The 12,953-nt window shown below is 53.5% G+C and overlaps 1 protein-coding gene across 3 annotated transcripts in view; it reads right to left on the bottom strand.

Moving 5' to 3' along the window:
* The window catches only part of SPTBN4 (spectrin beta, non-erythrocytic 4), a 114,646-nt gene that overhangs the window by 2,342 nt on the left and 99,351 nt on the right, over positions 1-12,953 (bottom strand). For 2 of the 3 annotated variants that reach the window (XM_037729458.1, XM_017503200.2), the window contains exons 27-35: positions 12,016-12,260; positions 7,452-7,590; positions 7,269-7,353; positions 6,661-6,857; positions 4,494-5,122; positions 3,072-3,141; positions 2,129-2,421; positions 763-936; positions 575-617 (exon numbers count right to left, since the gene is read on the bottom strand). In XM_037729458.1, the coding sequence (XP_037585386.1) occupies positions 575-617; positions 763-936; positions 2,129-2,421; positions 3,072-3,141; positions 4,494-5,122; positions 6,661-6,857; positions 7,269-7,353; positions 7,452-7,590; positions 12,016-12,260 (1,875 nt within the window). Of the gene's footprint in view, positions 1-574; positions 618-762; positions 937-2,128; positions 2,422-3,071; positions 3,142-4,493; positions 5,123-6,660; positions 6,858-7,268; positions 7,354-7,451; positions 7,591-11,665; positions 12,261-12,953 lie in introns of those variants that run through there. The other variant, XM_017503201.2, reaches the window with a different exon arrangement.

Raw genomic sequence — 12,953 nt, forward strand, 5'->3', positions numbered from 1 at the left:
TTTTTGAGACAGAATTTTACTCTTGTTCCCCAAGCTGGAGTGCAGTGGCAGGATCTCGGGTCACTGCAACCTCCGCCTTCCAGTTTCAAGCGATTTTCCTGCCCCAGCCTCCAGAGTAGGCACCTGCCACCATGTCCGGCTAATTTTTTTATTTTCAGTAGAGACAGGATTTCACCATGTTGGCCAGGCTGGTCTCGAACTCCGGACCTCAGGATCCGCCCACCTCAGCCTTCCAAGTTGCTGGGATTACAGCCATGAGCCACCATGCCTGGCTGAATCACTCCTTTGTAAGGCAAACTCTCTCCTATCTTTCCAGTCTCACCTGAATAGCCACGGCAAGGAGGTTGGACTTTGTCATCAGGAACTCCAGGCAGCCCTCCCTGAAGGCCTTCCCACTCCCCTCTGGGTCAGGAACCTCCTCTGGGCTCTGAGTGCCTGTGGGCTTTCCCATTATAGCCCTGATAACTTTGGCCTGTGCCTGTCCCTTCTCACAGCCCCATCACTCTGGGCCAGGAGCCAGCCAGCCAGGTCATTACTGACATCCACACAGAGAAAGGAACAGACCAGATCTCACCTCATCTTTTGCCTGGAGCAAAAATTCACTGCCATCCTGGGTCCTGCAGGAAGGGACACAGGACTTGAGGGATCTGGGGAAGGGACCCAACCCACCTGCCCACCAACTGTCCCCCAGGGAAGCCAGGGTCCCACTGGGAGGGGAAGCTGAGCCTTGGATCCCTCCCTCCTGCCCACTGGGGGGCTCACTGGAGCTTGAAGACATGCTTCTTTTTCTTGTAGTCACTAGCCACCTCACTGGTGGCTTTGTGCAGGCTGAGCAGCGGCTCCCCACCGTGTGTGCTCCCAGATGCCGGGCCCTTGGAGTCCTTGTAGAAGCCCAGTTCCCCCTTACTAAGCACACAGTACAGGCTCACCCACGACCTGCAGCGACAAGATGGGGCTCAAGGCAGAGCCGAAGCACTTAGCCTGAGGACTCTCATTAACATCCTCATGGGCTGAATATACCTGAGCTTTCCTACCTCTGAACCTTTGCACCCTAGTTGGGCCATATGCCTAAAATGTTCTCATTTATGGCTGTTGCTGCCCCAAGGGGAGCATCTAAGTCTCTCAGTACCAAACCTTTGCCCAGGCTGGGGTTTCCCTTCCTATCCCCTCCCATACTGGATTTCCTGAAGGTAAGACTTAAGCTGTCTCCTCCATAAGCCTTTGCTCCACTCATTCCTCCCCACTCATGGAGCTTCCTCAAGGAAGGTCGATTGGTCTATTGTCTGGAATAAGGAATTCCTGTCTCTCCAGCCATCCAAAGTCCCGATCCAGGAGAAATCCCTCTAAGAACAAGATATACTAGGTGCCCTTGTTTATTACTACCTTGGCATTAGGTACGAAAAAGAAAGACCACTTATAGATTCCACCAGCAAAATCTGAATCTGTCCTGCCCACTTCATATCTTGGGTCTAGCCCTCACTCCATTATTGGCTGGTGCTACCCCTTTTTAGCTCCACTTGTCCCCAGATTCTGCCTCTCAGTTGGACAAAAAGAGGTCGCACAAGCAGGAGCTGGACTCCAAGAGCAGGCAAATCATGACTAGACCCTCATTTGGAACACCTGCAAGAGATTACTCCCCGCTCCTAACCCCTACCCTCATTAGTTTGGTCTCTGCCCCTTTTCGGACCCCTCCCCAGTTTGAAACTTCAAGGGTGGACCCACCCCACTCATAGGTTGGATGACCTCTCAAGGCTCCACGACAAGCCATTTAAACCTTCTCAGCTAGACTCCTCCCTGTTTGCTATTTAGCTAGTCAACTCCTGGGTTGGTTGCTAAGAGATTAGATTCCAATTTACTCACTTTCAGGACATTTTCCTTCAGTTCCCACCTAAGCTCCACCCGTCAGCCATTAGATGCACTAACCTTAGGTCTTGCCCCCTCCTGTTCATTGGTTGGAATCATCAAAGTTGAACCCCCCACCCCCCCACCCCTCCTCTGGCCCCACCTACCACCCCCACCGGTTGGAGGGCCTGAAGTTGAGCCACACCCCCTCCTCAGTCCCACCTCTCCACTCATTGGACACCCTGAACCTGAGACCCGCCTTCCAAAGCCCCGCCCACACGCTCACCGGTTGGACGACTTGCGGTTAGCGTCGAGCTCGCGCTTGCGCAGTAGGAAGCCCTCGTGCTGCACTGTGTGAGTGGGCGGTGGCGGAGGCGCGGGGGCGGAGACGCCCTGGGCCGGGGCGGAGCGCGAGCGCCGGCTTCCCCCGCCCTCACCACCCTCTCTGGGCCGCGGCCGCCGTCGCGGCTTGGGCCGGTCCCGCGCCCGGGGCCGGTCCGGCCGAGGTGTCCGCTCGGGCGGCTCAAGCCCGTTGGGCAGGCGGCCGGGGGGAAGCTCGCGTGGCTGAGGCAGCGACGGCTGTGTGAAGGGAGGGGGAAGAGGGGTGCTGTCCATGGAGGGGGTGTGGGGATCATCTGTTTGGGGTAGCTCATGGGTCTGGGGTCCCATCCGTCTGCAGGGCCATCTGTCTTGGAGGCGAGTATGGGAGGACCCCAGGGTTGGAGGCCCAATTCTTAGGGTCCCACGGGTCTTGGAAGTGGGGCCCTAAACTCATTGGTTTGGAATCCCTCTCGGTGGTGGGAAGAGGCAGCCAGATCTGCGGAGGTGGGGGTGCAAGCAGGGCGTGTCCCCGCTGTCTGCAGGAGGAATCTGGGGCTTCCTGCTGTGTGTGTGTGTGTGTGTGTGTGTGTGTGTGTCAATGCAGAAATTTGGGACCCCATTGGACTGAAGAAATACGGAGTACAGAACAGACGTGGGAAGAGTCTGTGTGTGTGTGTGTGTGTGTGTGTGTGTGTGTGGTGGGGGAGTAGGGGTCTCTTAGGTGGGCGCCCCATCTTTTTAAGGGGGACATTTTCAGATTCTGGGGGCCCTGAGAGTCCATGCTGTCTCTGCAGGGTCCAGGTAGGGGATGGGTCCAGCCAGGGCTAGGCACTGGCTATTTCTGAGATCCTGCCTCCTGCTCGGAAAAAGGGGTTCCCATATCCCCACCCATCCAAGGCTCAACTTACCCCAGCAGGCAGCCCTGGGCCTGCCTCTTTCTCCTGCAGCTGTTCCACAATGTCAGCCAGGGTGGCCTTCCTGGGGAATGGGAGACAAAGACCCAATGGAACCAGGGTTCCTTCTCCCACAGACCTGCCTGGGTGGGCAGAGGAGCTTCCACTCCTTAGCTGGAAGTGCCAGGCCCCTGCCTACTTCTGTAGCTGTTTCTCTCAGATGCTCGCCTTAGGTACCAGTCTGTAGAATGGAGGACCAAACCTCTCTCCCCGTTAATTTTTTTTTTTTTTTTTTTTTGAAACAGAGTTGCTCTGTTGCTGGAGTGCAGCGCTGTGCTGCACAGTCTCAGCTCACTGCAACCTCCACTTCCTGTGTTCAAGCGATTCTCCTGCCTCAGCCTCCCAAGTAGCTGATACTACAGGCATGCACCACCACACCGACTAATTTTTGTATTTTTAGCAGGGACAGGGTTTTGCTATGTTGGCCAGGTTGGTCTCAAACATCTGACCTCAAGTGATCCACCTCCCTGGCCTCCCAAAGTGCTGAGATTACAGGCACGAGCCAACACTCCTGGCTGCCCCTTTGAATTGTAAGCAGCACAAAGAACAACTTGCAAATGTTGCCTTTCTCCACCCACCCCTGACTCTGAAGTCCCCTGGATCGCTCCCATTCCAGCCCAGATAATTCGGGTTCATCATTGATGACAAGCCTGTTTTCCCCAATGGACTGTGAGTCTCTAAAGTCAGGGATGGGACTGATTCAGTCACTGCTCAACTCAGCACATACCAGGCAGAGTGGGCACTCAGCAAATGTTTTTGAACTGTGAATTTTAAAAGGAGTCAAGAAGTCTTTGTCTCCTGACCAAAGGCCTCTTTCTGGAGACACACACAGATGACTGGACGGATCTGCGCAACACACCCTGGCCAACTCTGGATTCTGAAAGTCCTGGTTAGTTTAAGCTGAGTGACTTGCCCTCTTTGTTCCTCAGTTGCCCTAGCCACATAATGGAGAAGACAGCAGCTCCCACTTCATATGGCTGCTGACAGAATTGTGATAAAGGGCCTATTCTCCAATCAAGGACGTGAGGGTTCCACCATTAGCTCAGTGGACAAATTCAGGCACAGAGAGGACAAAAATCCTGCCTTGGGGCACCTGGGCGACTTGATGCAAGAGTCACAACCCAGGGGCCAAGAATATGCGTCTGGAGGAAGGCACTCTGCCTTTTCTTTCAGCCTGAAGGGCTTCCCTTCCTGTGTAATAACGGACACATTGATTCTTTTGCAGCCTCAGTTTACACCTTTGCAAAATGGGTACCGGGAAGGTATCGCCTTCCTTGGGAAGTTCTGAGCCCTGAAGCCCCTTCAGTGGGCCTGTGCGGTTCTAGGAGCTCTCTGCCTCCCCCTCCCCCCACTTCCTGGTCACAGGCGGCGCCTCACCCCTTGACCAGGTCTCCTCTGATGGGCATCTCCTGTTCACTGGACTCCTGCCGCTCCAAGCGCCGCTCACGCCGCTCGCGCCGTCGCTCCATCTGCTCATAGCGGCCCAGGGTAAGGCTGTGTGCCGCCTCGTGCTCCGCTGACTCCTGCCGCTCCGGCCGCCGCCTCCGCGCAGCCTCCTCTGATTGATCAACCGACTCTTGCCTCTCGGGCCGCCGCCTCCTGGGCAGCTCCTCCGCGCGATCAGCTGACTCCTGGCGCTCCAGCCGCGACCGGACCTGCTCCGCCACCACGGGGGCCGCGGGGGTCGCGGGGGTCTCCGCCGCCTCCTGTGGTGCGGCCGGCGGGGCTGCGGGCTCCACCCTCCCCGGGATCTCCGGCAGCCGGTCAATGCGCGGCTGGAGGCGCTCGGGCTTGAGCTCCTGGCGCACGTACCCCACCCGGGTCCGCACCTCGGCCGACAGCGTGTCCGAGGCCCGGCGGGCCAGGGGCTCCAAGCCCCTTTCATAGCCCCCTGGCCTCAGCAGGGGCGCCGCCTTGGCCGCCAGTTCCGTGGGGTCCCCAAAGAACTTGCGCCCCAGCAGCGGGGTGGGCGGCTGCTTGCTCTGTTCCGCCTTGATTTTCTCGATCTAGGGATGGAGGGACCCGGGTCAGGTTGGAAGCGTGGGGCCCGGGGTTAAGGGGAAGGTCCGGGGAGGCGGCCTGGGTTTTCTGCCTCACCACTCAAGGGATCAGTTCCTTGAAACAGCAAGGTGCCCAGGCCTGTCGATGCTTTGCTCTCTGCCAAGAACTTAAAGTCTACTCTCCAGCAAACACCTGTTGCTCTTTTAAGAACTGGCCTAGATCACTGTTTAACTTGGCTAAATCAATTTCTCTGCGTGCCTTTCTGACTCCCATTCTTCCTTCCTTAATGTCCCCCTACCCAGGACTTTAAAACTTTTTTTTTTTTTTGAGATGGAGTTTCACTCTTCTCGCTCTGTCACCCAGGCTGGAGTGCAGTGGTGTGATCTTGGCTCACTGCAACCTCCACCTCCCAGGTTCAACCGATTCTCCTGCCTCAGACTCCTGAGTAGCTGGGATTACAGGATCCCACCACCACACCCAGCTAATTGTTTGGAATTTTTAGTAGAGATGGGGTTTCACTATGTTTGCCAGGCTGGTCTCGAACTCCTGACCTCGTGATCTGCCTGCCTTGGTCTCCTAAAGTGCTGGGATTACAGGTATGAGCCACTGAGCCCCACCTAAGACTTTTTTTTTTTTTTTTTTTGAGACAGTCTTGCTCTGTCGCCCAGGCTGGAGTGTGCAGGTGGCAAGATCATAGCACACTGCAGCCTCAACCTCCAGGTCTCAAGGCTCAAGTGATCTTTTAGGCTCAGCCACCCCTCTGAGTAGCTGGGACTACAGACCCATGCCATTATGTCTGGCTGTTTTTTCTTTACTTGCTTTTGTTTTTGGTAGAGACGGTTTCTCAGTATGTTGCCAAGGCTGGTCTTGAACTCCTAAGTTCAAGTGATCCTTCTGCCTAGGCCTCTCAAAGAGAGTACAGGTGTTAACCACCCCACCCACTCCTTTTTTTTTGAGATGGAGTCTCACTCTGTTGCTTAGGCTGGAGTGCAGTGGCACAATCTCGGCTCACTGCAACCTCTGCCTCCCAGGTTCAAGTGATTCTCCTGCCTCAGCCTCCCAAGTAGCTGGGATTATAGGCGTGCACCACCACGCCAAGCCAATTTTTGTATTTTTATTAGCGACGGGGTTTCACTATGTTGGCCAGGCTGGTCTCAAACTCCTGGCCTCAAGTGATCCGCCCATCTTGGTCTCCCAAAGTGCTGGGATTACAGGCATGAACCACCACGCCTGGCCTAAGCCTTATTACTACAGTCTCTTCACTTAATTCTTCAAGTCTGAGAATAGAATCCCCCAGGCCAGTTCCCCCATCCCAGGCACCAACCCTCTGCTTGTTCTTCCCCTATCACAACCCTGACACTCTGGGCTGTCACTGGTGACAGGTCTGTCCCTCTGCTCCACTGGGAGCCTAGCAAGGGTCTGTTTTGGCACTCACACAACACAGGACTGACCACATGTCCGGGTGTGTCTGTGTCACATAGAGCCATGGGTGTGGTGGTCTTGGTGGGAGTAGGGGTAATGGGGCAGGATCTGGGGAGCTGACCGTGGTCAGGCGCCGCAGAGAGCTGAACCTCTCTTCCCAGGCTGCAGCCGCTTTTCGGAAGGCCTCGTGTCGCCGGATAAGCTGCTCCACCTCATCCACGCTGCTGCCCAGCTCCCGGCTCTGGAGAATTGGCTCCTGGGCTGTGAGCCAGGCATCAGCCACCACCGCCTCCTGGGCAAACTGGTGCACCTCCAGCACTGAGGAGGGGCATGCAGGGTCAGGATTCTGGGGCACCTGGGGCCCTTCCCGGGGCAATGGCTGTTTCTCCTGGCCTTCCACACCCCTCTGGCTTTCCATACCCTAGCACTGACCATCCTGTGATCTGCAGGAATGGCAGAGGCTGGGGCTATTTCAGCAGGCATCATTCCTCCTTTCTGACTCCCAGTCCTCCTTCCTTAATGTCCCCCCACCCAGGACTTTCAGACTCTTTTAGTGGGGGAGATTCAATGGCAAGCCAGCCGCCTTGTCCACCCTTCCACGCCCTCATATTTGCTTCTGGACACCCATGGATAGTGTACGAGCATGCTCCTGTCACCCTCTGGGCCTCGCTGGACAGGCTGGAGCATGTCCCTGTGATCTTGAGCCACATGTGCCTGGCCCCCACTCACTCTGCTGCAGCCACTCCCAATGGCGGTCCCACTTTTCCGACACCTCCTCCTTCCTGGTTCCCAGCTTGTCCAGCTGTGCCTGGATCTGGGAGTGGCAGGTAGGTGGGAGGAAAGTCAGGGTGTGGAATGGCTTTCACCCCAATGTGCCCAGGTGGCAGAGGGGGCCCCCTCCCTGCTCCCCACCTCGTCAGCCATGGCACTTTTGTTGAGCAGCAGAGATCGCCCCAGCTCCTGGCAGGCAGTCAGCTCAGGCACCCGCGCCTCCAGCTCAGTCTTCAGGCCCTGGTGGTAGTTCATGAGCACCTCCACTGATGACACATCCCTGCAGTGGGTGGGAGGCAGGGATCTGAGCCACGGGCAGCCTCCTCAGCCCACCCACGCATACGGCTCCTGGTGACCCCAAATCCTTGAGGCTGACATCCCACACCACCTTGAGACAACTATTTTTTCTTTTTTTTTGAGATAGAGTCTCTGTGGCCCAGGCTGGAGTGCAGTGGGGTGATCTCGGCTCATCACAAACTCCTCCTCCCGAGCTCACACGAGTCTCCTGCCTCAGCCACTTGAGTAACCAGGATTACAGGTGCCCGCCATTACACCCAGCTACTTTCTGCTTTTTCAGTAGAGACAGGGTTTTGCCATGTTGCCCAGTCTGGTGTCAAACTCCTGACCTCAGGTGATCTGCCCGTCTCGGCCTCCCAAAGTTCTGGGACTACAGGCGTAAGCCACCGCACCCAGCTGAGACACCTGCTTTCAATTCACTAATTCAATGATTCAAACTTTCCAAGTTTCTAAAATTTCACCCTTTTGTGATTCTAACCTTCTAGGATTACAAGATCCAAACTTTCCTTTTTTTTTTTTTTTTTTTTTTTGAAATAGGCTCTCGCTCTATTGCCCAGGCTGTCACAGCTCACTGCAGCCTCAACCTCCTGGGCTTATGCAAGGATTCTTCTGCCTCAGCCTCCGGAGTAGCTGGGAGCACAGGTGCACACCATCATGCCCAGCTAACTTTTTATTTTCTGTAGAGACAAGGACTTGTTGCCCAGGCTGGTCTCAAACCCCTGGGCTAAAGCGATCCACCTGCCTCCGCCTCTCAAAGTTTGAGGTTGTGGGTGTAAGCCACCACACCCAGCCAAGATCCAAATTTTCTAACTTTTTCTAGCTATGCTTCTGAAGGTTCCACTGGCCAATGATTTTAACTTCCTAAGTCTGTGCTCTCAAAAGCAGTAGCCACTAGACACGTGAGCACTTGAAATGTGGCCAGTCTGAATTTTGATGTGAAGTGTAAAATGCACATAAGATTTTGAGGAGTTAGTGTAAAAAATAATGTAAAATGTCTCATTAATAGTTTTTTTTGTTTTGTTTTGTTTTGTTTCTGAGATCGAGTTTTTGCTCTTGTTGCCCAGGCTGGAGTGCAATGGCGTGATCTCGGCTCACTGCAGCCTCAGCCTCCCAGGTTCAGGCAATTCTCCTGCCTCAGTCTCCCAAGTAGTTGGGATTACGGCATCTGCCACCAAGCTTGGCTAATTTTTTTTTTTTGTATTTTCAGTAGAGATGGGTTTTTGCCATGTTGGGAGGCTGGTCTCGAACTCCTGGCCTCAGGTGATCTGCCTTCCTTGACCTCCCAAAACGCCGAGATTACAGGCATGAGCCACGGCACCTGGCCACATTAATAGTTTTAATATTGACTACATGTTGAAGTGATAATACTTTAGGCATGTCAGGTTAAATAAAAATGTATAACTAAAATTAATTTTCATTTGCTTTGTTAATATGGCCACAACAAAACTTTAAATGACATAAGTGGCTCACATTTGTGACTCACGTTATATAACTATTGGACAGCACCATTCTAAGCCTTCATATGTCCAAAACAACTTCCAAGTTTCTGAAGGCTCCATCAGTTGGCAATCATAGCTTGATGCTATGGTTTGAATCTACCTCCTGTGCTCAAGCGATCCTGCTGCCTTAGCCTCCAGAGGAGCTGGGACTACAAGCAACGCACCACAATGCCCAGCTAATTTTTATTTATTTATTTATTTTTAGACAGAGTTTTGCTCTGTCGCCCAGGCTGGAGTGAAATGGCATGATCATGGCTCACTGCAGCCTCAACCTCCTGGACTCAAGTGATCCTCCTTCCTCAGCCTCCCAAGTAGCTGGGACAACAGGCATGCACACCACCATGCTTGACTAATTTTTTCCTTTTTTGTAGAGATGCAGGTCTCACTATGTTGTGTCGGCTCACTGGGCTCAAGCAATCCTCTTGCCTCAGTCTCCCAGTGTTGGGATTACAGGCATGAGTCACCTCGCCTGGCTAGATTGGTCAAACGTTGATAGTCGTTCAAGCCAAGTGTTCGTGATACACATGTGGGTTACCTCTACTTCTGTGTATATTTAATTCTTTTTTTTGTTTTGTTTTGTTTTTTTGAGACGGAGTCTTGCTCTGTCACCCAGGCTGGGGTGCAGTGGTGCAATCTCGGCTCACTGCAACCTCTGCCTCCCAGGGTTCAAGCAATTCTCCTGCCTCAGCCTCCCCAGTATCTGGGATTACAGGCACCTGCCATCATGCCCAGCTAATTTTTGCATTTTTAGTAGAGTCAGGGTTTTGCCGTGTTGGCCAGGCTGGTCTCAAACTAATGACCTCAGGTGATCCACCTGCCTGAGCCTTCCAAAGTGCTGGGATCACAGGTGTAAGCCACCACACCTGGCCTATTTTTCTCAAATGTACATATCACATCACTCTCTGCTCTAAACTCTCCCATGACTCTCACCGTCCTCATAAAGAAGGCATACTCCTCACCACGTGTGGCTTCCACAGCCCCAGTGTCCCTCTGACCTCACTTCCTCTCACCCCACACTCCCTCCCTCCCTCCCTTCATCCGGCCACAGTGCTCTCTAGCTCTTCCCCACACATGCCTAGCTACAGCCCACCTCTCGGCCCTTGCATCTGTGGGTCCCTCCACCTAGAAAACTCTTCCCCTCAAACTTCACCTGACTCACCCATCACTTCATTCAGGTCTCCAGTCAAATCAAACACACGTCCTCAGAGAGACCTTGCCAGCTATCATTCCTTTCCTATGTGTATATATTTATTCTTTCTTTCTCTCTGTCTCCCCTCCCTCCCTCCCTCCCTTCTTTTCTTTCTTTCTTTCTCTCTCTCTTCTTTCTTTCTTTCTCTCTCTCTTTCTTTTCTTTTTCTTTCTTTCTTTCTTTCTTTCTTTTTCTTTCTTTCTTTCTTTTTCTTTCTTTCTTTCTTTTTCTTTCTCTTTCCTTTTTTCCTTCTTTCCTTCTTTCCTTCCTTCCTTCTTTCATTTCTTTCTTTCCTTTCTCTTTAACGGAGTTTTGCTCTTGTAACCCAGGCTGGAGTGCAATGGCACAATCTTCGCTCACCGCAACCTCCACCTCTCAGGTTCAAGCAATTCTCCTGCCTCAGCCTCCTGAGTAGCTGAGGTTACAGGCACACACCGCCAAGCTTGGCTAATTTTTGTAATTTTAGTAGAGATGGGGTTTCACCATGTTGGCTAGGCTGATCTCAAACTCCTGACTTCAGGTGATCTGCCTGCCTTGGCCTCTCAAAATGCTGGGATTACAAGCATAAGTCGCTGCGCCTGGCCCCATACTGTATTTCAGAAAGTAGTAAGTGCTATGAGAACATAAGCTGTCTCAGGGTAAGGGCTTGGGCTTGCTTGCCACGTGGCACACCGCATGCATTTAATATACATTTGCTGAGCAAATGAATGCAGGCTCCAGGCTCTGCCTTCGCAGAAACAATGCCAGGTGTCCCTGATTCCCCAGGTCCTTTTCTTCCAGGCCACACCGTAAGACTAAACTTCCAGCCTAGGCCAGATGGGGTGGCTCACGCCTGTAATCCCAGCACTTTGAAAGGCCGAGGCAGGTGGATCACTTGAGGCCAGGAGTTCGAGACCAGACTGGCCAACATGGTGAAACCCCATCTCTACTAAAAATTCAAAATTACCCGGACATGGTGGTGGGCACCTGTAGTCCCAGCTACTTGGGAGGTAGAGGCAGGAGAATCGCTTGAACCTGGGAAACGGAGGTTGTAGTAAGCTGAGATCACACCACTGCACTCCAGCCTGGATGACGGAGCAAGACTCCATCTCAAAAAAAAAAAAACATTGCAGCCTCCCTGGCTGACAGGTTGGGCCACTGGGCTGGCAGTGTGTGGCTGCCAGCTTTGTCCCTAAAACCTCCCGTGTGATCCTCCTCCTGTCTTTTCCCATCTCCAGCGGAATGCGGAGGGTCCAGCATGCGATTCCCAGGGCAGCACAACGGAAGGACCCTGGCCCCAATCACAGCGGGACAGGCTTCTGCCGGACACTCACATCCAACCACTATGTGAGCAATAAGCCAATGCCTACTAAGTGAGGCCACTGAGATGCTGGAATTATTATCATTCTTCACCCACCCTGACAAATACAGTCCCACACCTCCCCTGTCCATCCTGTCTTTAGCCTGTTCCATGCTGTGACATCCCATGCAGAGGGTAATCATGGGCAACTGGGAAGGACAGGGGACAGAAGGATGATGGCCATGACCCCAGTCTCCAATGCCAGGGCCAAAAAGGGGTCTGAATACACACGAGGCACCTAGACCAGTGCCTGGCACACAGAGGTGCAACAGGGATATTGGCTGTTGTCATTCCATTGGGAAAGGGGCTCTCAATGGGATGGGGATGGCTGGGGGAGGCTGCCAGAGGCAGGCAGGAAGCTCGAGGAGGGAGGAGGGGCACCTGGGCTTGTCGGCCGCCCCAATCTGGCTGGCGATGCCATCCATCCAGGAGAGCAGGTCGCGGACTTGGCTGTGGAAGCGCAGGGCGTCTGCCGTGGAGCTGACGTGCAGGCGGGCGTCCTCACAGGCGGACAGCAGCTCCTTCCAACCCTGCAGCACCTCCTGCTCCCGGCTAGCGATGGCCTCGGCGTGTTCACCTGCATACACCGTCCGCAGCTGGGCCGCCCCCTCCTGAAGCTGCCGCACCTGAGGGGGATGCCAGGTCAGGTGCCAGTCCTCCGCAGGGCCCAGGCTGTGCCCTCCCTCCCCCCACCCGCTCCACTGCAGAACCTCAACCTATAAGGAGCCTCACACTGTGATCCCACAGCCAGGCTCCTGTCACATCTGCCGCCTGATTTCTCTTTCACTTACCCGAGTTCCAACTCCTTTCAGCCTGCTGCCTGATTTCTTTTGGTCTCAGAGCTCTATCTCTGCTGCGTCTGTCACCTGTTTTTTCAGGCAGGCCCACCTCTACCTTGGGTCTTTCAGGAACCCCTTTCCACTTGGATGTCTTTTAGATGTGCTGATTTTTTTTTAACGCAGTTCATTTCAAACCCACTCCTTTGTAGTAGCCCAGTTCCCTGCAGGATGTCTGTTCCATTGCAGTTAGTCCCCTGCCCGATTTCCATTCATTCTACTGCATGAGTTCTGTTCACTCTATTTATCTTTTGGGGGTTTTTTGGTTTGTTTTATGAGACAGGGTCTTGCTCTGTTGTCCGGGCTGCAGTGCAGAGGCACAAACACGGTTCACTGCAGCCTCGACATCCTGGGTATATATATGTGTGTATATATATATACATATACACATGCACACCATATGTGTGTATATCTATGTTTATACATATGTATATATGTGTATATGTGTGTGTGTCTGTATGTGTATATATATATATATATATA

The sequence above is a fragment of the Cebus imitator genome, unplaced genomic scaffold (assembly GCF_001604975.1).
Source record: "Cebus imitator isolate Cc_AM_T3 unplaced genomic scaffold, Cebus_imitator-1.0 Scaffold306, whole genome shotgun sequence".
NCBI lineage: Eukaryota > Metazoa > Chordata > Mammalia > Primates > Cebidae > Cebus > Cebus imitator.